At 44.7% G+C, this 22938-nt stretch overlaps 1 protein-coding gene across 1 annotated transcript in view; it reads right to left on the reverse strand.

The window, feature by feature from the left end:
- Positions 1–242: 242 nt before the first annotated feature.
- ATP5MF (ATP synthase membrane subunit f) overlaps positions 243–22938 on the reverse strand; it is an 88817-nt gene continuing 66121 nt past the window's right edge. The window contains exons 3-4 of the mRNA XM_044089375.1: positions 22290–22406; positions 243–427 (exon numbers count right to left, since the gene is read on the reverse strand). Of these exons, the coding sequence (XP_043945310.1) occupies positions 399–427; positions 22290–22406 (146 nt within the window). The 3' untranslated portion in view covers positions 243–398. The remainder of the gene's footprint in view (positions 428–22289; positions 22407–22938) is intronic.

Raw genomic sequence — 22938 nt, forward strand, 5'->3', positions numbered from 1 at the left:
AGCAGACATTCGGGCTCCGAACCCACGGGTAAGAATGTAGGCGAGATTGGACTACATAACATCAGGCACGGTTATACTAGAACACACCTAAACAATATGAGAAATGTCAAGCCTGGGTGACTGAATGAAAACTTTCTGGTTACCGAGTTGTCTAGCAGTAAGCTCAAGAAAACTGCAAAAATGTATTCCAATACTTATTTACAAAATATCTACGCGAAGACAAAAAAAAATTGTACCACTGATCGAATACAATATTTTATTTGACTAGCAAACTTTTCACTGTATACTGTGAGGGGAATGAACAAAATGAATGATTCAGGCTCTTGCTTGTAAAAGTTGTTTCAGTAAGTGGTTCTTCTGGAGTTACAATGCACTGAAGGCACGAGTCACGTAAAAGTTTAATGGTACTTCCTCCATCGATCATGCTCTGAATAAGGGAATGAAGCAAAAACAAACAAAAAAAAAAGAGAACAGTTAGTTCAGAAAAATACTGCCTAGCTACAAAACCTACTATAGGAATAAATGTAAATCTAGATAGCTGCAACTCTATTAAGTAGTGGCTACCTTCAAAGTGCACAATGCTACAGGCTTTTATAAGCTCAGCAGAGCAACAATTGTGGATGCTGCAATGCTATCCACATAAAGGAAATGACCAGGTGCAACTACCAGTAATGTCACTGCATTTGGAACAAATGAATGGGGCGTAAATGGAAACTATGCATAAGCATCACCACTTAAGAGGCAAAGAATGCTTGATTGAAGACAGCCAAGTCTGTGTGTATATAATGCATAACACAACTTGGAAAATAAGTCATCGCTGACGCAGCATACAACCTCCAGTGAGTGTCTAGGATGTCAAATTCCCTCTACAATACCACTACTGATTTTTTTCTACCTCAGGAAGGCTCCAGAATCAAGGAGGTGAAAGTCATTTGGCAGGGGCCTTCATTCAGGTAGCCATGTGGCCTGTGTCCTTACCAACCTTCTTGCTGCCAACTCCTTTGACTGACCAACCCCCCCCCCCAAGTGAAGAAGAATCAGCCTACCTACAACACCACAGGGAACCACAATGCCCGCCCCACACCCGTAACTGCATATTCTCATGCAGCATGTACTCTCTAATAAGGGACAGACAGTTGAAGGGATGAAAGCCCATCTCCAAGACATCTACTCAACATCAGCTATCCTCCGAGGGACTGTGGCAGTATGCATCCTGCTCTGCCTTGGTATAGGCACACCTACTGTCTCCTGCCATCTCGGTCAACAGCCTTTTAAATCACACTCAGGTGGCCTAGCTGGTGGTCAGGGCTTTCTCTCTCCAGGTCTCTAGTGCTAGCAGCTGCACTACAGATTTCTGACCTTGCCAATGCTTCTGAAGTCTGTGTACATATTTTACCAACTTTTAAGAAAATAAATTTACACATTTTCACTCGAGCATTTTATTTGTTTTAACTACTCATTTTTCTGTCCTTCAGGTTCCTCCTAATCACCCCATCAACCCATTCATTCCTCCTTCCTTCACCAGGAAGAAAGCTTGTTGTACCTTTGTTCCCAAGTCAAGGCAAGATTCCGATAGTTCCTTTATTCCTTGATCAGGATGAAAGACTTAACTCATTTATTTCTCTTAGTGGACAACATTGTGGTACAGGGAAGACAGTCATTTGTATGACAGGTACCCTCCCCATCACAGCTGACAGCTAGGGAGGTCCCCTAAATACTTCCAAGTTTATATGCAGCATGTAGCAGTTCAGAACTCAATACTATCAAAGGTATCCTATGCTGCTTTAAGAGCTAGCAATGCAGCAGGTCAAGAGACCCTCCCCCGCAGGATAAACCAGAATTGGCTATTTGCTCCAGTCATCCATGCCCTAGTTCTTTCACCCAAAGCTGCTAAGAAACGTCTGATCTGGTTCATAATCAGGATTTTATTCATTAATGCTACAGAGCCTGGGCTCAAGCTCTCCAGCTTATATATCTTCACATTCCGGCTTTAAGTTCTCACTTTTTTTGTTTGGAGGTAGGTATCCAAATATAGTGCATAGATTCCCCTATGGTACTTTACAATGTTCTTCTACTAGGACTTTTCTTCAAAACTGCATGTTCTCATTCACACTCTAGCTATTAATCATATGTATGCATACTGAAACAAATCTATCACACACCACGGTGACCCATACAACCCATGTGATTAGAGTTTAATTACTGGCTCAAGTGGTTGATGGGACTTGGGTGGGGAGGAAGGGTGTGGCAATCCTGAGGTGGGGCTTCCAAAGCTACAATCCTTTTGAAGAGAGTGTTAGAGATGCAAGGACAGCATAGGGGGAAGAGTGTCTGCCCACCAAGATACATACGTGGTACACTACAATTGCAAAGGGCAGGGGGACATGCCATCCGCTTTACCACAGGGGCCCAGTATTAGGATTAGGGCATGTAATAACTACATTTCCAAGATACGTGTGAGGGCATAAAAATACCTTTTATGGATGCCTGAATGATGGCCCCATCACAGACTGCTCTTATGCTGGTAATGGGGAAAGAATATGGATTTGGATTTGTTTAAGGCCTTGTCTTCTGAAACTTGTGTCATTCTTAGAAAAGGCAACAGCGGCCCCTGATGAAGCTAATACTTCATGCTGCTTACCTTCACCTTAAATTTTATTTATTAACTAACGGTATTAAAATGATAGACGCTAACCAGGATAATAATAAAAAAACAAAAAAAAAACAACTTTCTTTAAAGATCACTTTTTCAAAAAGCTAGGTTACAGACAGGCAATAATCCTTAGGAAGTTCATATCTAAATGTTTTTCTGAGATTGTGAGCGTATGTGCAAGTGAGAGAGACAGAGATACCATGTGTGTACATGCGCATGATACAGAGACAAGAGACCGCGAGTAAGTGAGAGACAAAGAGCAAGATATGAAGGCCATGTTTAAAACAGAAGACACGCCCAGAGAAGAATAACTGGTTTCCGTGGATAAAGGGTAAATTTAACTAGTTTAGTTGGGACCAGGATACAGTTCTCAGAAGGCAGTATGAAACCAAAGTCCTGACTTCATCATGGTTACCGAAGCTGAATCAAGCTCACCAAATTCAGGCAACTTAACATAGGACCCCTCACAATACACTAGAGGACAGAAAAAAAAATGTCAAAGGGAAGAAAGGAAACTGCAGGCTCACAAGGGGACAGTCAATTTCTCAACAACAATTTTAGGTCTCAAGGAGGAATAAGCTTTTTTGAAGGCCAAATATGAAGGATGTCTTTCAGAAACTGTTTCACTTCAAAACTAGAACCCAGACATGGACTCAGAGATACGAGTGAAATGGTTGACTAATGAACTTTAACAAATGAAAATGTCAAGCCAGAATTGAGTGGCTCATAAATAAAGACTGTAGGAATAATCACAGAAAGAGGGTCCAGGTCATGCTTGAGACACCAAATAGAAAACCTTTTACATTGAATCAGAGGATTTTTTTTGTGGTAGGTTTTTTGGCCTTCTGCAAAACCCAAAGGGCATCCTTAGAAAATTGGTGCTTAAAAGAAATCAAAACCTTAAAATCACCCAAAGTGTCAAGTGAAGGGTGGGCAAGTGAGGACGAATCCGAGATCCCTTTAACCATGTGAGAAGATCCATCCTGTGAGGTAACCTGTGATGACTGTCCCCTTGCCAGATGAAAACAGAAGGGGAACCGGTGCTGTCTCAGCCAAAAGGGAGTCACCAACAAGATTCTGGGCCGGTCCCATATGTAGGACCTTTTGGTAGTAGAAGATGGAAACAGGCATATACAAACATTCCCTTCCAAAAAAGGAGACATGGTTTCAACTTTCCAAGCCAGTGGACTTGGCACACGAACAGAACTGGGAGTCTGTTCAGACAAGAGGCAAAAAAAGATCAACTTAAGGAGTTACCCCCATACAATGTAAAGAAACACCTCCATATGGAAGCATCCATTCCTGAGGACATGTCCGGGACCTGCTCAGAGTCACTGCCATAAGACTGTGCTCTGAGAGAATGTAAACTACCTGAGGAACCAAGTGATGGCAGACTGCAAACTCCAATCTGCAAAGAAGGCAAGATTGTTGACATACCATATGACTATAGTATTGACCACAAACACCTTTTGAGATCCTGAAACCCAAAAAGGAGTGAAAAGTCTAGACGACTAGAATTAGAGCCTTTATCTCCTTGTTGTTGATATAATCTGCCAGTTGTTGTGGGACAAATACCCTGGAGTTTGAGGGTGTTGGAGGAGTCTCCCCACCTTGACTGAAGTATCCTTGTACAGCTCTTAAGTAGGGAGAGCAACTTAAAAAGGCAGCCCTGGACTCTCAGAATCTGGGGAAGTGACCAGTGGAACTGGCATTTGAGACAATGAAAGAGGGGAACCAGATACTCCAGAGGATGGCAGTGCCATAGCCAAAGATAGAACCTTGGGTGGTAAGCCATAACCGGAATAGTCCGAATCCTGCAACCCAACAACTGGTCCCGACAGGGCATAGAAGCAAAGTAAAGTGAATATCCTGAAGCAGGAGCTGCTGACGGGGGTTAGAATCAAAAGATTGTTAAACTAAGGGAATATTTGAATTCCCTGAAATCTGCAAAAGGCTACCACAGGGACCAGGCATTTGGTAAAGACCCTTGGAGTTGTAGAAAGACCAAACGGCAAACCACAGGACTGGTGACAACAGGAAGAAAGAGAGGAAAAAAAAAAGGGTGAATAGGAATTTGGAGCAAGTGTCCTTCAAATCCAGGGATACCAGAAAAGCTTGAGGAAACAGAAGTGTCTGAAGAGAGCATCCTGAAAGTTGAAAACTTGAGAAAGGTGTTGAGAAAGGACAGGTCTAGAATGGGCCTCCACAACCCTTTCCTTCTTGGGAACTAGAAACATCTTGGAGAAAAAAATGTTTCCTGCGGAGACAAGGGGACAGGCTACATTGTTCCCAGTACCACCACATCCTGAAGGACTAAAGGAAAATGTGGGAGTTAACAAGGAGGAGGCTAAGGAAAGCTTAAAAATGGAGGAAGGGACTTTCAGACCATAAAAATAATTTTGGGTAATGGAAAATGTCCAAGTATTTGTGGAATCTGCTGCTTAATGGGGAGACAGTCAACTTGAGGAACAGAGGAATCTGGTAGAGATGTAGGAATGGCTGAATGTCAAACAGAAGTAACTCAGTCAGGGAAAGGACTTTTGACCTTTGGAACTCCAAGTGGCTGTCCAGAAAAAAAAAAATCTAAAAGCCCCACAAAGGAAGGAGTAGATGAATAATTTCTTTGAAACTGAACAGGAGACAGAATGATTTGTTTCAAATCCTGCATAATTTTACTTTTATCCTGAAGGGTCTTAAACCATCCAGTGGCAGCAGCAGTGGGGAAAGATTCTGGATGTCTAATGGGAAGTCTAATAATTTGGCCTTGATGTCTTCAGGCAGAGCCTGGAGGTACAACCAAGAATACCCTCCTAATTACAGATCCAAATGCAGCTGCCTTAGAGAAGGCATCAGCATCATCATAACTACATTTAACAGAATGATAAAGCCACCTGAGAAGCAGAGCTCAAAAAGGGAAATGGCACAAGACTTGCCCTCCGAATCAGGCATATCAGCTCAGGCATATCAGCCAAATGCCCCCAAATGTGGAGGGAAGAACCACGGAATACCTAGTCATATCGATCTGGTAATTAATGGCCCTGACAGCTAACGTTCCACATGTACACACACCATCATACCAGTCCATGGCACAGCTGTTCCCATCAGAAGGTAAAAGCTCAGTAGAAGACAGCAACTTGGATGGTTTATCAGGGACTACAGAAATAACAGCAGGATCAGAATAAAGGCTTTTATACAAAAAAAAAAAAATTGGGCTTCAGAAACTTTATGGAACCTTTTCAGCTTCTTAGGAGAGAGAGCATCAGAAGCCAGAGAAGCTGAAGTGTAAAAAAAAAAAAAAAAAAAAAGTCCCAAAAGGGCATCAAGCACTAGAGAGACTGCAGAAGGCAGAGAAGAATCCATTTGCAAGAGGTCATGGTACATTTTTGAGTGGCAGAAACCTGAAAAACAGTGACACTTAAAATGTTCCATCACACCAACCACCATATCCCCAAAGGACAATTCTTCCATTCGGGAGTCAGGAAAAAGTAAATACACTTATCACATGAATCCCTAGGATGTCTGGAAGGAGTGAAAGACCAGACAATGGAAGCAAAACAGAATCCTTGAGGGGGCTTAAGAGCCATAAAAGCTTCAAAAAGCCCCACCCCCCACCAAGAGAGTAAATTCCTGCCATTCTTTCTAGTGAGTTAGCCACAGGGACCGCATGCCTAGTTTTCTGCTTCTATTTTAAAGAAACATCAGCTTTAACAATCTATCAGGTTCAGACTCCTGCCTAGATTCAATGAGGGTACCAGACAATGCTTCTATAATAAGTGTTTGGGGAATCCCTCAAGGCCCCTCAGAGTCTGCACCAGTCATAGGTATAGCCTTAGCGGACATGCACGCAGACAGCTCTGTGTCAGCCTCCAACTGGGTAGTGGCAGAGGAAGTTGATGCTGACACCAGAAAGTCCTTGGGTTTTTCATCCAACCCAACAGAGATGTCCAAGTAAAGGCTACACAACAGCTAGAATCAGTATGCTCCTTTTTTTCTGCCTTTCTTCTTAAGGAGCAGATGAATGTCGAGGTAGGCAGATTCAACCATGGTACCCCAGAGACAAAGGCTTCAAAAATGTCTTACCATAACGTTCCATCTGTATTGTTGATCCTCGTTCAGTCATGACACATGGGTATCAGTTCCGACCTCTGAACAGAGCCGGACATTTTCCAAGCTCATGTCAGCTTCAAACTAAGTTAAACTCTTACCCACAATTCCCCTCTCCCTGTTACCTCAGATTGAGTTTGCAAGTCAAAGAAGGTAGAGGCTACCTCTGGTCAAATAATCTAAGAGAACCGGATGGTTGAGATCCACTAGAAACCACAGGAGGGGGGAGGAGGGAGGGTCTTAATGACTGAACGAGGATAAACAATACAGGTGAAATGTTATGGTAAGACAACTTCTTTATCTGATATTGTTAATCCTCGTTAATTCCTTACGCATGGGACAGAGTCCCCAGCTACCTCCATTACTGGGAGGCCCTCATGGAAGGACATTCCTGAGCACCATAGAACTGAAAGATGCTCTTCCCCTGGAGGCCAAATACAATTTGTAATGATCGATGAGGGTATGAGGTGTAGCACAAGTTGCAGCTGCACAGATGCCATGTAAAGAAGCTCTGGCATGGAAGGCTGCAGAAATTGTCACTCACCTTGTTGAATGAGCTTTCATGGTAGTAGGCAACGAGTTATTACATTGTGTATAAATGAAGGTCACACAGTCCTTCAACCATCTAGCTAATGTGACCTTAGCAACAGCAGATCCTAATCTAGGTCCAGATCCTATTCTAGGTCCAGAAAAGCCCAAAAATAACTGGTCAGATTTACGAAAGGGTTTAGTCCGGTTAGTAAAAATGATTTGCCTGTGGATATCTAGGGTATATAGGCAATACTCTCCTCTGTTTGAATGACTGGGAAAAGAAAACTGGAAATTCAATGGCTCAATTAATGGACATTTCAGAGATCACGTTAGGCAGAAATTATATATTAGTTCTCAGAGACACTATCTCTATGAATAATCAAGTATGGACTCTTGATACATAAAGCTTGAAGCTCAGAAATATATGTCTGGCAGAAGTAATGGTGACCAAAAACAAGGTCACCCCATGACAAATACTTGAGGTCGCAAACAAGAGGCTGGTTCGAAAGGTGACACTGTCAAGAGCTTGTAGAGCTAATGATAAATCCCATGGTTGAAGGTTCTCTAAAAAGGTGGCTTCAGAGGTTTCACACCTTTTATGAAGGTCTTGCACAATTTATGGGACATGACAGCAATCTTGGATACCCTCATGAAAATTAGAAATTTTAGCCAAATGAAAATTAGAAACCGTAGCCAAATGAACTAATGGTAGAGGCCGACAGACCCGATTGAAAAAGGTCGGCCAGATAGTATTGACATTGGTGCTGAAAAGGGGTCTACTTGTTTATCTTTCAGCAAACGGGTAAATCTTTTCCACTTGCGCAGATAAGTAATTCTAGTGGAAGACTTATGAGAAGCAATGAGAATATCACGTACTGGTAAAGGAAGATCATTCTGCCTGGCAATCAAGGGAATTGGAGTAGCCAAGCCATGAACTTCAGGCTGTTCATGTTGGGATGAATCAGGTTCTGTGGATGTGAGATCATCTCCGGTGTTGGATGGAGAATCCATGGTCATCTAGTAGGTGAGGCCAAAGGGAGGTGAACCAAATCTGTCGAGGCCAATATGGTCACCTTGCTCTTCAACTGACAGGCTTTCTTCAGAAACTGGGGAAGGAGGGGAAAGGGTGGGAATGCGTAAAGACCAGAGGACCAATCGTGGACAAGAGCGTCCCTGGGCAATTGTCCAGGAGGGGGAATCATGGCGAAGTAGTTGCTACATTTGAAGTTGGTTGGGGATGCAAAGAGGTTGCAGCAAGGACTGCCCCAGCGTGGAAGATCTCTGCCGCTATCTAGGGATTCAGGGACCACTCATGAGGTTGAAGAATGCACTTGCTGAGTCTGTCTGCTATCACGTTGGAACTCCCGGAATGTGCGTTGCTAGAAGAAAACAGTTGGTAGCCATCACCCACTGCCATATCCTCATGGCCTCTCGACAAAGGGGGTAAGATTTGGTTCCACCTTGCTTGTTGATGTACCAGACCACCGCCATATTGTCCCATTGAATCGCAATTGTCCCAGACGGCAGCAGGGGATGGAATGTGCTTGCAACACCAGAAGCATCGCCCTCAGCTCTAGAACATTTATATACAAATGGGCCTCCAGTTCAGACCAAGTGCCTTGGATTGTCCGTCCCTGACATAGCCCCCCCCCCCCAAACAGGGAGGCATCCATGGTCACTGTGACCTTGGGTTGCTGGGGGGAGAAGGGGCAAGACCATTGTAACAGATTGTGCGTCATCCACCAATTTAAATCCTGTTTGCACCTGTGGGTTTACTCGAATCATGGCTGAAAGAGGATGCTGAAAAGGATACCACTGGGTGAGCAGTAGCCATTGTAGAAGCCTCATGTGAAACCTGGCCAGGGGAACAATGATGATGGAGGCTGCCATGGAACCCAACAGTTGTAGCACCGAGTGAGCCATGCAGTTTTCCCTTGAAAGGATTGGAATTAGTGGTTGCTTTATCCTATTCTGTGCTCCAGAATAGCAGCTCTGCAATTTTTGTGTGTCCAAGATAACCCCTATGAATTCTGTCGACGGAGATGGGATTTTTGCCAGGTTTATAGTTATGCCTAACCTTTGAGCAGTGAGGAGAGAGTATGCCAGGGCTTTTTTCAGTAGATGTCTGGTGGGGGCAGAAATGAGCCAGTCGTTTAGGTATGGAAATACCTGGAATCCTTGAAGTCGCAAGTGAGCTGTGACAACTGCCATGCACTTTGTGAACACACTGGGGACTGTAGAGAGTCAAAGGGCAGTACTCGGAACTGGTAGTGACTGGCTCCTGCACGGAAGCGCAGAAATCTTCTTGATGGTCTGTCCACTTTTATGTGGTAGTACGCATCTTGAAGATCTATCGAGCACATCCAATAGTCTTTTTCCAAAAGCGGGAGGATAGACTGTATTGTGACCATCCGGAATTTTTTTTACTCTCTCAAACTTGTTCAGTAAACAGAGATCCAAAATTGGTCTCCAGTCCTGGGTTTTCTTTGGCACCAAAAATAGAGTAGAATCAGGATCCTATCTGGTTTGGAGGGACTATTTGGATGACTCTCTTTCTTAGCAGATTTTCCATCTCTAGTGCTGCTTCTTCCCTTTGACTGGGTGGAATGTCGGGAAGGTTTTTTGAAGGGGCAGGACAAAGATCGAAGGGGATACGATAACCTCTGGTTATGATCCTTTGTACTCAAGTAGTGGTGATGGTTAGCCAGGCAGACGGGTACAAGAAGAAACGTCCAACCACCTCCAGAGGAAAGGAGTTGGGCCGCTCTTCAGGAGCGCTGGTAGGATTGACCAGGGAAAGAATCCCTGGAACCCTGGTTATGCGGACCCCCTCTGCCTCGAAAGGAGAGTCTTCCCTGCAAGTTTCCCCCTCTGCCTCTGGGGGAGAACTTGGCCTGTGCGTCACAGAAAGGACCCAGAGACTTCTTGAACCATATCTTCCCACTCTTGGTTTCGGGAGAAAGCACGTTTAGGAGAAGAATAATGGACACCTTACGGCAGAAAGGGTCTTACTGTCCTGTTCACATCTGGCCAGTATGCTTTAACTTTGGGCCCAAACAGCGAGGAGGCCTCAATGGGAGGATTAAGAAAGGAAGCCTTAAAGGGTTCCACGAAATTGCACAAGCGCATCCAGGCGTGTCGTCTCAAGACAGCAGCTGATCCCGCTGCTCTAACTGCTCCTTCTGATACACAAGATCAGTTGCATAGAGGAGTTAGATACAGATTCAATGGTGGCCAGCTGAGAGGCCACTTTGTCAAGGACCTCAGACACGGCACCAGCCAAGGTTTCAGAGAGCTCAGAAATCAGATCCCTTTGAAGCCTGGTAAAGTGTGCCATATAATTCAGGGACCTGACAGTAAAGGCCGCTGAAGCAAAGGTGCACTTCCCTATCCTATCCATCCAGGGCCCAGGACTCTTGTAAGGCGGATGAACAGTCTGGCTTTCTTCTTCTGCCAGATCCTTTTTTTGTTGTGGCCGCCACCAAAGCATCCACAGGAAGACCTTTAGACCAATGGGGATCCGAAGCAGGAGGGGACAAAATCTTACCTGGCCTCCAGAGAATAGCTTCGATGCTATCAGGAGCCTTCCAAGCATGCTGCACAATGAGCCGGACAAGTTCATCTGCAGGTGGAGTAACCCAGGAGGTAGGGGGCCGGGCACAAAAGGCCTGCAGGAACACAGATTACTCAGAAGTCGGATTAGAGGACTGCCAGTCATCCTCGAAATCCTGAAACAAAGAAGCATCACCAAAGGATACCTCAGAGGGTGACAGAGAGGATCCTTCCCCCTCATCGAAATCTGTGTCTTTCAGTGAGGGACTCCTCTGTGGATTCCATGTGCTTCCTCTTACACAAACTTTTCCGGTGAACCTCCTCAGTGGGAGAAGCTGGAGAAGACAGCGGAAAAGGGGATGTCCTGAGGCCCTTGCACCCAGTGTCTGCTAGGTGCGACTTGTGAAACCCAGTGTACCAGGAGGGCGGAGGTATAGACAGTCCAGTATCGCCAGCAGCAGCGAAAGCCTTCTCCATCAGTTGGAAGGCTGGTCTACCTGAAGGGGAGTGCATGTCTAGGACAGGGGTCACCCCTCCCCAAGCAGCTCAGCCTGCCGACCCGGAGTCCCTAAATGTCTGTACAGCAGCAAATTGTCACAACTGACATCCTGGGTCATAACAAAACTTTCCTGCCACAAAGGCAACTGCGGTTCCTTTGTGATACCCATAAAGGGGACTGTAGAAGGGGAAGACTGTGCTATATCTATGGACTTCAAAGGCAATGAAGGAGGAGAATAAGAAGGGGTCTTTGGAGATGGGTGATCACCTCCCAAGGAAGGATAGTTCCTGAGGGGTGGGATATCTCTGGCCAAGAGCACCTGATCCACAAGACGCAACACATGTTCGGAAAGGCTTCTAGTGGACCTCATGGAGACAGAGGGAGAAACAGGCCTGTCCACAGAAGAGGCAAACTCTGTGCCTCTCTCATCCGTCCGCACTGAGAACAATGGTTGTCTGCACCAAAGTCATTGGTGCCGAGGTCATGGTCTGCACCGACACAGGGATCGGTGCCAAAGTGATCGTTGGTGCTGAAGCTGGAACCGGCAAAACTGGAGTAAACAATAAAGGCGTTGGTTCCAAGGAAGATCTCGGAACCAACGCGGTCAAGGTCTGTGCCGACAGTGGTAATAGTTTGAATTGAGGAGCCCATGGGTGCCAATATAGTGAAGGCTGCAGGAGAAGATTGAGCCGAGATCACTAATGGAGCCGAAGGTCTAGGCACCAAAAGCACTGGGGCTGACTGAGTGAGCTCCGGAGCCGAAACTTTAGCCTTTTTAGGTTTTGGTTGGTGGGAGTCCCCAGCCGGGGATGAAGGCAAAGATTTAGCCTTAGTAGGAACATCCAAGATTTTCTTATGGGCTCTAGGAGGGGTTGAGGCCTCCGACCCAGAAATATCCTCTGACAAGGGAGATTTAAGAAGTCCCTTCAGTAACAGCTCGTTTCCTTTCCAAGGTTCTATTCGAAAAGTTCTCAAATAGTACAGGGTGGGTCAGACAAATGAGAGGCTCCCAAACAATAAAAACACAAAGTGTGCATCAGAAGTAGGTAGTTTGTCCACAATCAAAACCCAGCTTAAAGCCCAGACTACCTCATCTGCCAGGACAGCAAATTAAATAGAAACGGTACCAGCAATGGTACAAGAGATTACCCGAAGGTAAGAGAAAAGGGGGAAGGATTACCAATGATGGTAAAAGAGAGAATACCTCACGGTAAGTGGTAATGAAAGGAGCAGAAAAACCTGAGAGATAATGAAATCTCAACTTTTCTGACAGAAAAGTAATCTGAAAAACTAAAATAACTGTACTTAGTTCAAGAGAAGTAGCTTGACAACCGAATGACAACGCGGCAAACTAAATCTGAGATAACGGGGAGAGGGGAATTGTGGGCAAGAGTTTAGCTTGAGACTTTGAAGCTGACGCGAGTTTGGAAAATGTCCGGCTCGGTTCAGAGGTCGGAACCGATAAGGAATGAATGAGTGATCCAATATTGTTAATCCTCATTCTCCAAATAAATGGAAAGAGACAACAGATGCCTAGCGTGTCTTTGGGACAAACGTCTGACAAATCTCACACTGTACATTAATGTGCACTACCCAAACAAATGTCTACTGTTATGAGGAATCTGCCTCCCACACTCACATTTCGAGACCCTCAACATGGCACTTGTCTTTAGAAGGCTTGCTAGTTGAATGGCTTGCAGAACAAGTTTCAAAAGGTAGTGTTAAGACTGGCAGCACAGTTCTGAGAATTAGGCATTCGTATGTCAAACGTAAGCACACACCTCTGACATATGTTGTTTGTTAGGTGTAAAGGCTTTGGTATGTTGGCCGGATATTTGTCGATACTCGGCAGGATACCCACGAGTGAAGAATACTGCAACAGGATAAAAAAGGACATCTGGAAACTAAGAGCACAATCTCAGGAATCAAGGCAACCTTGCCACCAAAAATATTAACGTTCTCCCCATAAATAAAATCAGATATCAAGTAAAGCCCAACACATAAATGGGAGACTGGGGACAACTTTCTGACAGCATATTATGCAGTTTCCTTCGATGACCCCACAAAACTCCCACACAAATCCTGATTAAGTGGTATACTAGTGGCCTATTCCCCATGCATACACAGCCACATTACTCTACACTAATCTTATTAATGCAAAATATTAAATTTCTTTTTTATTCCTTGTAGATAACCATCAGCTCATCACCATATGCACTGGACTCAATAGCCTCCCCGAGGCTCAACCCAACCCTTGTCCTGAGATGATGATGAGATAAAGGACATGGTCCTCAATAGGTGAATGCATGAGTCTGCTCATTTGCAAGCACATGCTAAAGATGCTCACCACTCATGCAGCACAGAACCTGCCAGGCTTGTACTCTGCATACTGCAATAAGCCTAGGCTGCCTCCCCCAAGGAGATTATAGTATACATCAGCAAATCACTTTCATCCTCCCTCTGCACCCCTTCCAATGCTTGTGCTGCTAATCAAAACACTAGTCATCTGGGACACCATGAGGTTTTTATCTTTCTTTGCCAGACACACCAACAAAAACATTAATGACCAAATACACATGGTCTACAATGTGAAGAAGCAATCTGTGTGCTGCCCAGCACCGACTTGTCTACCATACCAGAGAATGAGCAGATGCCAGGGAAGTCAGTCTACAGTATCCATCCTTTCCAACAGAGTTTAGAACTATACAATCTTTCCAGTGTCATTTTTATACTACCGCAAGACTTGCAGACAGCCTTATTACCAAAAAGATTGTCCCTGTGCAAAGGAACTACCTGTCCCTGTGCAAAGGAACTACCAGCAATTTAGACTTAACAGGTTCAGAAAGAGGCTGCTCAGAGCCAAGCATGCCTTCTAAGTACAGAACCAGTCGCTGCTGTGCTGCAGGAAGCCTCCAAAGTGTCAAAACCACAATGAAGTGAATGCTTATTAACTAAAAGGTGGCAGAATTCAGTAAGTCTTGTAAATCTTTGTTCTCCATCATGGAAGGAATATCTCCAAGTTTAGCCTCAATAGCCTTCAAAGTATGCTGCTGACACTTAAGCATGTGAAAGACAATTCACTGATCTAATGGAAAGAGTTGCAGAGGTATGGACTTTTTTACCCCACCTAAGGCCCTAGACTCCTTATCAGAAGGCACCGGGTTTTTAGCAATAGTAGCCAACACCCTTGGGGCCTTGAGAAAACATTTCTGGATCAGCAGTAGGGTTCTTAAAAAGGAATTGAGGAGCTTCAGGAACCCTACAATACCTATCCGGTTTTCTGGGGGCAGGAGGAACAGAATTAGGAGTTAAAGAATTTTCCATGAAGACATCATCCACAACTTCCAAAAAGTACAGTTTTGTACCTACCATAAATGTAGATGTCCGAGAGGTATGCATCTGCAGTCCTAACATATGGGTTGCCCTGCCTCAGGCAGCCCTTGATCGGCAGTTCCAAAGTCTGGGTCTGACCTCGGCTGATGTCGCACTTCACCCGACGTCACAGCTGCTGTGTATTGGGTATAAAGGCATCAGCCGACGCCATTTTCCTCAATGTTGCTTGCCCCAGATGCCAGGTGCCCTCTAGGAAGGCTAAATTTGGATAAATGCAAATGATTCCAAACAGCAGAGAGCAAACAATATAAGAATTTATATACATATATACAACCAAATACACCATAATAGATTCCCCCAGCTAGCTACAAGATGGATAAATACCCTAGGAGTACCACAGAGGGGAAGGAGGGCGGGTAATCCTGACTGCAGATGCATACCTATCTGACATCTACATTTATGGTAGGTACAAAACTGTACTATGTCCTTCAAGGATGCATCTGCAGTCCTAACATATGGGTAGAATACCATAGCCAAACTGGGGGAGGAGGTACTAAGATAATGAAGGTGTAGTTAAGATCCCTTGCAAAACAGCAGTTGCAAAACCTGCTCGGGATCTGGAGTATAAAGGAAGATTATAATGCTTGGCATATGTATGCACGGAGCTCCAAGTAGCAGCCTCTAAAATGTCTTTGGTAGCCACTCCTTGTAGGAAAGCTGTAGTAGTGGCTGTAGCCCTTGTGGAGTGAGGTCTGATGTTTTCTGGAGTTGTCTTTCCATGAAAAGAGTAGCAAAATCTAATGCAATTTCCTATCCATTTTGAGATTGTCTGTTTTGAAATTGCTTTTCCTTGCATTCCTGTTGCATATGCTACCAGAAGCTGGTCAGTTTTTTCTGTTGGTCTTAGTTCTGTCCAGATAGTAGCGTAATTGCCTGTGCACATCCAAGGTATGTAGTAGTCTTTCCCCCCTGTTCGGTGGGTTGGGGAAGAATGTTGGTAAGTGAATTGCTTGGTTCAATGATACTCTGGAGACCACTTTTGGCATAAAAGTAGGGTTAGTTCTCAAGGACACTCTATCCTGATGGAAGATAAGGAAGGGCTGTACTGCCATTAATGCCTGTAATTCCGAAACCCTTCTTGCTGAAGTGATTGCAAGCAGGAAAGCAGTTTTCCAAGATAAGAACTGTAATTCTGCTGTTGCTGCTGGTCCAAAAGGGGGAAGTGTTAACTTTTCCAGCACAAAGTTAAGGTCCCATGTAGGCAAAGGTGGCTTCCTTGGAGGCTTTACATTTTTAATTCCTCTCAGAAACTGCCTGAGTAGAGGATGAGAGAAGACTGGAGGATCCATGTTGTATTCTGCTGAAATTGCTGATGCATGAATCTTAATGGAGGAGTAAGACAGGCCATTGTGGAAGAGTTCTGCTAAGTATTCCAGGATGTTAGCTATGTTTGCTAATGATACATTTTCTCCTTTTGCTGCACTCCAAATGAGGTATCTTTTCCATTTGGCTGAATAAGTCTTCCTTGTGGAAGGTCTGCGAGCCTCCAGGATAATGTCTTTAACCCTCCGAGATAAATCTGGGTTATTTTGCTTTATGTAATATTCCAAGCAGCTAGCTGTAGTGTTTTCAAGTTTGGATGTAGGATCTTGTAGTTGTTCTGTTAGAAGTAAAGGACATAGAGGTAGAGGCCATGCGTGTGTCCGAGACATACTCCTCAGTAGCGGGTACCAATGCTGCCTCGGCCAGTCTGGAGCTATCAGGATTATCCTTGGGTGATCCTCGATCTTCAGTAGGACTTTGTGCATCAAAGGAAGAGGTGGGAATGCATATGCTGTCAGGTTTTCCCAACTGAAGGATAGGGAGTCCACCTTCCAAGCAAGTGGGTGGTATGTCCTTGTGCAGAATTTCCTCAATTGGTGGTTGTGTGGGGATGCGAACAGGTCTATTTCTGGTAGTCCCCATTTCTTTGTAATGGTTTTGAAGATGTCTGGATGCAGCATCCATTCGTGGGCATCCGTGGTAGTTCTGCTTAAGGTGTCTGCTAGTGAATTTTCTTTTCCTGGCACAAATTTGGCCTGGAGTTGAATGTTGAGGTTCAGGGCCACGTTCCACAGGTCCATTGCCATCCGGCATAGAGGATATGAGTGTGTACCTCCCTGTTTGTTGATATACCACATGACTGTGGTGTTGTCCGTCCTTATCAGCAAGTGACCCTGTTGAAGAAAAGGTCTGAATGTCTGGATTGCATGTTTCACTGCCAGCATCTCCTTTTGATTTATGTGTAGATTCAGCTGGTCTTGTGTCCATAGGCCTTGTATACACTTGTCCACCATGTGTGCCCCCCAGCCTAGGTCTGAGGCGTCCGTGGTGATGGTCTGGCTTGGATGAGGTTTGTGGAAAGGCAGTCCTCTGTTTAACTGACAGGCCTGAGCCCACCACAGGAATTCTTGCTTCAGGCATGGAATTATTAGAATCTGGGCTTCTAGACTGTGCTTGTGTTGAGACCATACATTCCTTAGGTACCATTGCAACTTTCTCATATGCAGCCTGGCATGCGGAATCAATATTATGCAGGATGCCATGTAACCCAGGGCTTGCAGGACTTTCCTTGCTGTAAGCTGGGTCTGTGTTGTTAATGCCATGAAATAGAGTGGTAGTTGCTTTTGTTTTCTTCTGTGAGAAATGCCATCTGATTTGATGTGTCAGTTCTGCACCCAAGAATGTTATCCTTTGGGATGGTACCAGCCTTGACTTTTTCATGTTGACTGTGTATCCCAGGGCTTGTAGCAGTTGTATAACCTTTTCCAAATCTTTTGTTAATTTGGTCTTGTTGTCCGCTTGTATTAGGCAGTCGTCCAGGTATGGGTAAATCTGAATTCCCTGAAGTCTGCAATGAGCAATTACTGATGCCAGGCATTTCGTGAATACTCTGGGCGCAGTAGATAAGCCAAAGGGCAATGCTGAGAATTGATAATGCTCTGATCCTGCAAGAAATCTGAGGTATCTTCTGCAATCTAGTCGTATAGAGACGTGCAGGTATGCCTCCTTGAGATCTAGAGTCACCAGCCAAGACTCCTTGCCCAGCATGGGAAGAAGTTGCTGTAGGGTCAGCATTTTGAATTTTGGAACAATGAGATATGTGTTCAGAGCGGACAGGTCGAGAATAGGCATCCATTGATTTTCTTTCCTTGGTACCAGGAAAAGTCTGGAGTAAAATCCTTGTCCTTGTTCCATAGGCGGTACCTTTTCTATAGCTCTCATCCTTAGTAGGTGGTTGATTTGTCTTAGAGCGTTTGTTTTTTGGTTTGGTGGTAGGTTTGGCATTCCTCTCTTTTTTGGTAGAGTGTGGAAGTGAAACCTGTAGCCTTTGTCTATGGTCTGTAAAATCCATTTGTCTCCTGTAATGTAATGCCAGTTTACCGAAAATAAGGCTAGCTTTCTGCACAAGGGTACTTCCAGTTGTTCCCTGGTAGGCGGTATCAGAGCCAAGTCATTGTGTCTGTCCTGTGGAAGTGGTTGTAGCTGAATCTGTGGCAGTACTTCTCTGGTTGTTAGGCTGCCACTGACGTCCCCTGTAGGCACCTCTGGATTGACCTCTGCCTCTTGGGCGCCTATTTCTGCCTCTCTGTGCTCTGGAGGTGTCTGGAAAGGACCAATTCTTCGAAGGCCAATTTCTACTAAACCTCGGAGGTAGGACCTGTAAGAAATCCTTGACTGTTTGGACAGATTTTGCTTTTTCTTCCACCTTCTTTAGCACTTGCTGTGCAGGGAGCCAAACAAACTTTGTTTCTCCATAGGAGCATCTAGGAGCTTTGACTTAACATGGTCTGGTAAGGATTGCTCTTTTAACCAGGCATGCCTTCTAATCACTGTTCCAGTCATAGCTGATCTAAAGGAAGCCTCCAGTGCATCATAGCCACATTTTAAGGAATGATTACTGACCTGCTGAGTGTTATGTACCAAATCCTGAAGGGACTTACGGTCTATAGGTTCAGGAGAGGACAGTTTTTTATTTAGCTGGTCTAACAAAAATTCCTGATACTGAATCATGTGAAATTGACAGTTTAAGGCCCTGGCCGAAAGAGTAGCAGAAGTATAAACTTTTTTACCCCATCTCTCTAATGCTCTAGATTCTCTTTCAGAGGGAGGGGGGTTTTGGCAGAGGCAGCTGCTACAGCTTTGGGGCCCTGTGAAATGGTTTCAGGATCTGCAATAGGAGCCTTATACAAGTGGAAGTGTGTGTCCGGGACCCTGTATTATCTGTCGGGCTTGGCAGGGGCCGGAGGGAGAGAGTCAGGGGCAGTACAGGCATCATTATATGCATCATCAACAACTGTTAGTACTGGAGGAATGGCTAAAGGCCTATGCTGTGGTAAATGTAAAAAGGTCCTTAGCCTTTTCCTTGAATCTGAAAAATCCTGGCCCTGCCATTGAAAATGCTCTCATAGCATGTAAGGTTTCCCCAAAAGAAAATTCTTCAGGAGGACAGGCAGAAGGAATGGAGTCTTCTGCATCGGAATCCTCATAAGGAGAATATGGGCCTTCTGGAGGGTCTGAGTTTTCTGAGTCATCCGAGGAATAGTCTGTAGAAACAGGGTCCGGGGGCTCAGTTCTAGGCCTCTTCTATGGAGGGGGTTGAGAGGCCCTGTCTGGGTGAGGTTGGGATCCCCTGATCAAAGAAATGAGATCCTCAGCCAGGCTGAGCATTTGGGAACTAGAGGTAGGCCTGTGTGAGGGGGTTTTAGCAGGCAAGGCCTTAGAAGATTTAGCTGCTTTAGCCCTAGAAAAAGCCTTGATAGACACAGATGCAGGGGGCCTAGCAGCTCCACGTGCAGGAGTAGATATGTCTAAAGGAATAGTATCTGATAAGTCCTGGGTGCCTGCTACAGCAGGGGAAATTTCGGTAGCAGATTCAGCCATGCTCTGTGAGGCCTCGGCTATCTGAGGCATGCTTTCGGCCGAAGGAAGAACCGAGGACTCTGTTTCAGCCGAAACAGAGACACTCGCGGTTGGCTTAACCGTGGTTTCAGCCGAAACCGCGGACCGCGAGTGTCTGTCCTTTTCCTTACGCTTTTTAGCTAATTGTGAAGTCGGAGTCTCCGACGGCATTTTGTAAGCAAAAGCGGGACCAAAAAACTCCTCTGCAAACTCCGACCGACGTCTAAGTGTCCGTCGGTTGAAGGAAGCACAGGCTAGACAAGCTGATACGTCGTGGTCTGGGCCTAAGCAAGGAAGGCAGTAAGAGTGGAAATCCTTATGAGGTATTTATTTCCCACAAGTTAAACAATTATTTACTTTTTCTGACATCGGCTGAGGCAAGAAAGAGTCCCCAACGGGGTACTTAGCTTTTTAGAAGTCTTCGGTAGTAGAAATCTCTGGATCTGACCGACCGGCACTTGCGAACAGCTTCTGCTTCGGGCACCACGCGGCAAGAAAGACTGGGGAAAATGGCGTCGGCTGATGCCTTTATACCCAATACACAGCAGCTATGATGTCGGGTGAAGTGCGACATCAGTCGAGGCCAGACCCAGACTTTGGAATCCGGCCAACCGAAGGGCTGCCTGAGGCAGGACAACCCATATGTTAGGACTGCAGATGCATCCTTGAAGGACATCTGGAGGAACAGCCAGAGGCTTATCCAAAAATGCCCTGAATCTTTCCTTAGACTGTGGAAAATCCTGACATTCCCATTTAAAATGCTCCCTAAGGGTATTCAAAGTATCCCCAAAGGAAAAATCTTCTGGAGGGGAAGCAGAAGAGATAGAGTCCTCAGCATCTGAATCCTCACAGCCAGAAAATAAAAGTTGAGAATGTCCTTCACCAGCAGACATATTGGAAATCTCATGAATCTCAGAGTCAAAACATCAGGAGATAATTCCCTAGTCCTCTTTGAAGGGGGGGGGGGGGTGAGAGCACCTAATCAGGGAAAGAATATCACCAGCCATCTTTACCAACTGGGACGGAGGTACAGGAGGGGAGGCAGACGTCTGCTTATGAGTAGGTTTGCAACTGGAAGGTTTACTAGCAATCTGGAGGGACTTGGAAGGCTTAGCAACTGCAGAAGTCTGAATTAAGGTAGTCTGGTCTGGTTCTGGTCTCATATCGAAAAGAGGCATCAGAAGCTGGTGCCTGCAAGCAGCTCTGGACCCATCTGCGGCAGTGACAGGCGGAGGGTCTGAAGACAAAATAGCAGCCTGTGGCATGGAGGACTCCGTAAAGGTCTCGGCAGAGGCTTGCGGCTGAAAATCTGTGGACTGCAGGGGCTGCGAAAGTGCCTCGCTGACTACCAGTTTCACCAGTGCGTCATCGGCAGATTTAACCCTAGGCCTGTCGCGGTCCTTGTCTTTGCGTTTCTTAGGTATATCCTAAGATGGGAGACCAGAAGATGCCATACCAACAAACTTGGGCCAAACTCCGAAATGCTTATACAAAGTCTTAGCTCTATGGGGTATGGTACACGGGTTAAAGGAAGCACAGAGATCACAGTTAGGGGATGTCGTGCTCAAGGCCCAAACAAGTTGCACATTAGGAATCTGTTTTCCACAGGCAAGACAGCTATTAACTTTATCTGACATTCGTTAAAGCAAGAAAAGAGGATCCCCAACAGGGTGCTTATCTGAAGGAGTCTTCAAATTGATAGTCGGAAAGCAAAACAAAGGTAAATGGCTGACCGGCACTAGTGCGAATTGCATCGGCTTCGGGCTCTGTGGCAAGAAAGACTGAGGAAATGGCATTGGCTGCCTCTCTTTATACTCTACGTTCTGACATCAGTTTTACAACCGGCAGCTGCCAACGTCATATACCAAGGACTTTGGTATTCGGGCTGACTGAGGGTTACTGGGAGCCGCATAACCCATTGCGAGGACTGCAACAGTGAAACACTATCAAAATCATAAATTGAATGTTATCATAAATTGAATGTTATCAATGTAGGCACCACCCTTGTCAAGTAACAGAATTAAGCTTGTATTAGAAGTGTGACAGCTAATTTTATGCTGTCTAGTGCACAGCACAACTACTCAAGCAAACAAATGTCACATGCAAATATCAAAGATTTTAGCAAGTACATTTCATAGCCACATATCTGTAAGATTTTTTTTTTATTAGCAAATGTTATCAAAACGTATGCAGACTATTCATTTTTACAGCTGAAAAATAAGTGTGGAAAAAATTTGGTGAATATGAAGTTATACACAATGCTGTTTCTATTAAGAAAGTGGAGGTCATTAAACAATGAAGCTGTACACATTTCTGCAAAATGTCAGCAATCCTAGAGATGAACAGATGAGCCTTAGATGCAAGTGCTCCATTCATGCCATTTATAGTGCTGACTATCCAATACAAGTATCCTGGACAGCACAATTTGTCTTCAAAACAAAAGAGATGAAAATAAAACACTCTACAATAAGCAGCTCACCCCACACATTTCTTTTCTCTGCACTTCCTTGAAAACTGCATTTTCAGTATGCACACTTTTATTGAACCAATGAGACTATATAGAAAACATGCAGCTAAAAAAAAAAAAAAAAAAAAAAAAAAACACACGTGTACTAACTTGAATACTAGCCATATGTGGCAAATTATGTAATGAAGCGTCCTTGGTGTAATACTTACTTATATGATCATACTCCCATACATAGCTTAGGACCACGTAGCCAGCAAGAAGCATGGCGACACCACCAATTCCACCTTTCCGCACATGGATGTATTTGTTAAAGTATCGATCATAGCCTGCAAAAGGAAACAGATGACAGACCAAGTGGTCAAGAGCAACTTCAGAGATAAAACTTTGAAGTCCAGAGCAGTCAAATATAGGCAGTGGGCTATCATTATATTCTATTTTGCCTGAAGAACATACAAAAAACAGCAGATGAACATTTCCTTGAAAAATATAAATTAAAATAGCACAATTTTAACTGTCAATTCGTCTTCCTGCAACATGCATTGCTTTACCTGGTTTAAATCCCAACCAGAAATATAATCTTAAATCGAGTCATTTCTAACCCTGTAGACATTTTGCAGTGAAAAGGATCACATTCCTTCCATATTTTCCACCGAAGAACTTCCTAGTTATAAAGCAGACTGCCATGCAGAGGTAGCACAGTACAGCAGTACTTTGCTGCTCATCTTAAAAACAGCCAAACATTTCTTATCAAGCCTTAAAGAACACATAAGAAGACAACAAATGGAAGGTGCTGCTTCCTGCTAAAAAAGTGTGCAGTTAACCTATTTTCAGCTCTCTAGTTTCCTTATTTTCAAACAC

The sequence above is a fragment of the Protopterus annectens genome, chromosome 12.part0 (genome assembly GCF_019279795.1).
Source record: "Protopterus annectens isolate FY-2018-M chromosome 12.part0, PAN1.0, whole genome shotgun sequence".
Taxonomy (NCBI): Eukaryota; Metazoa; Chordata; order Ceratodontiformes; family Protopteridae; genus Protopterus; species Protopterus annectens.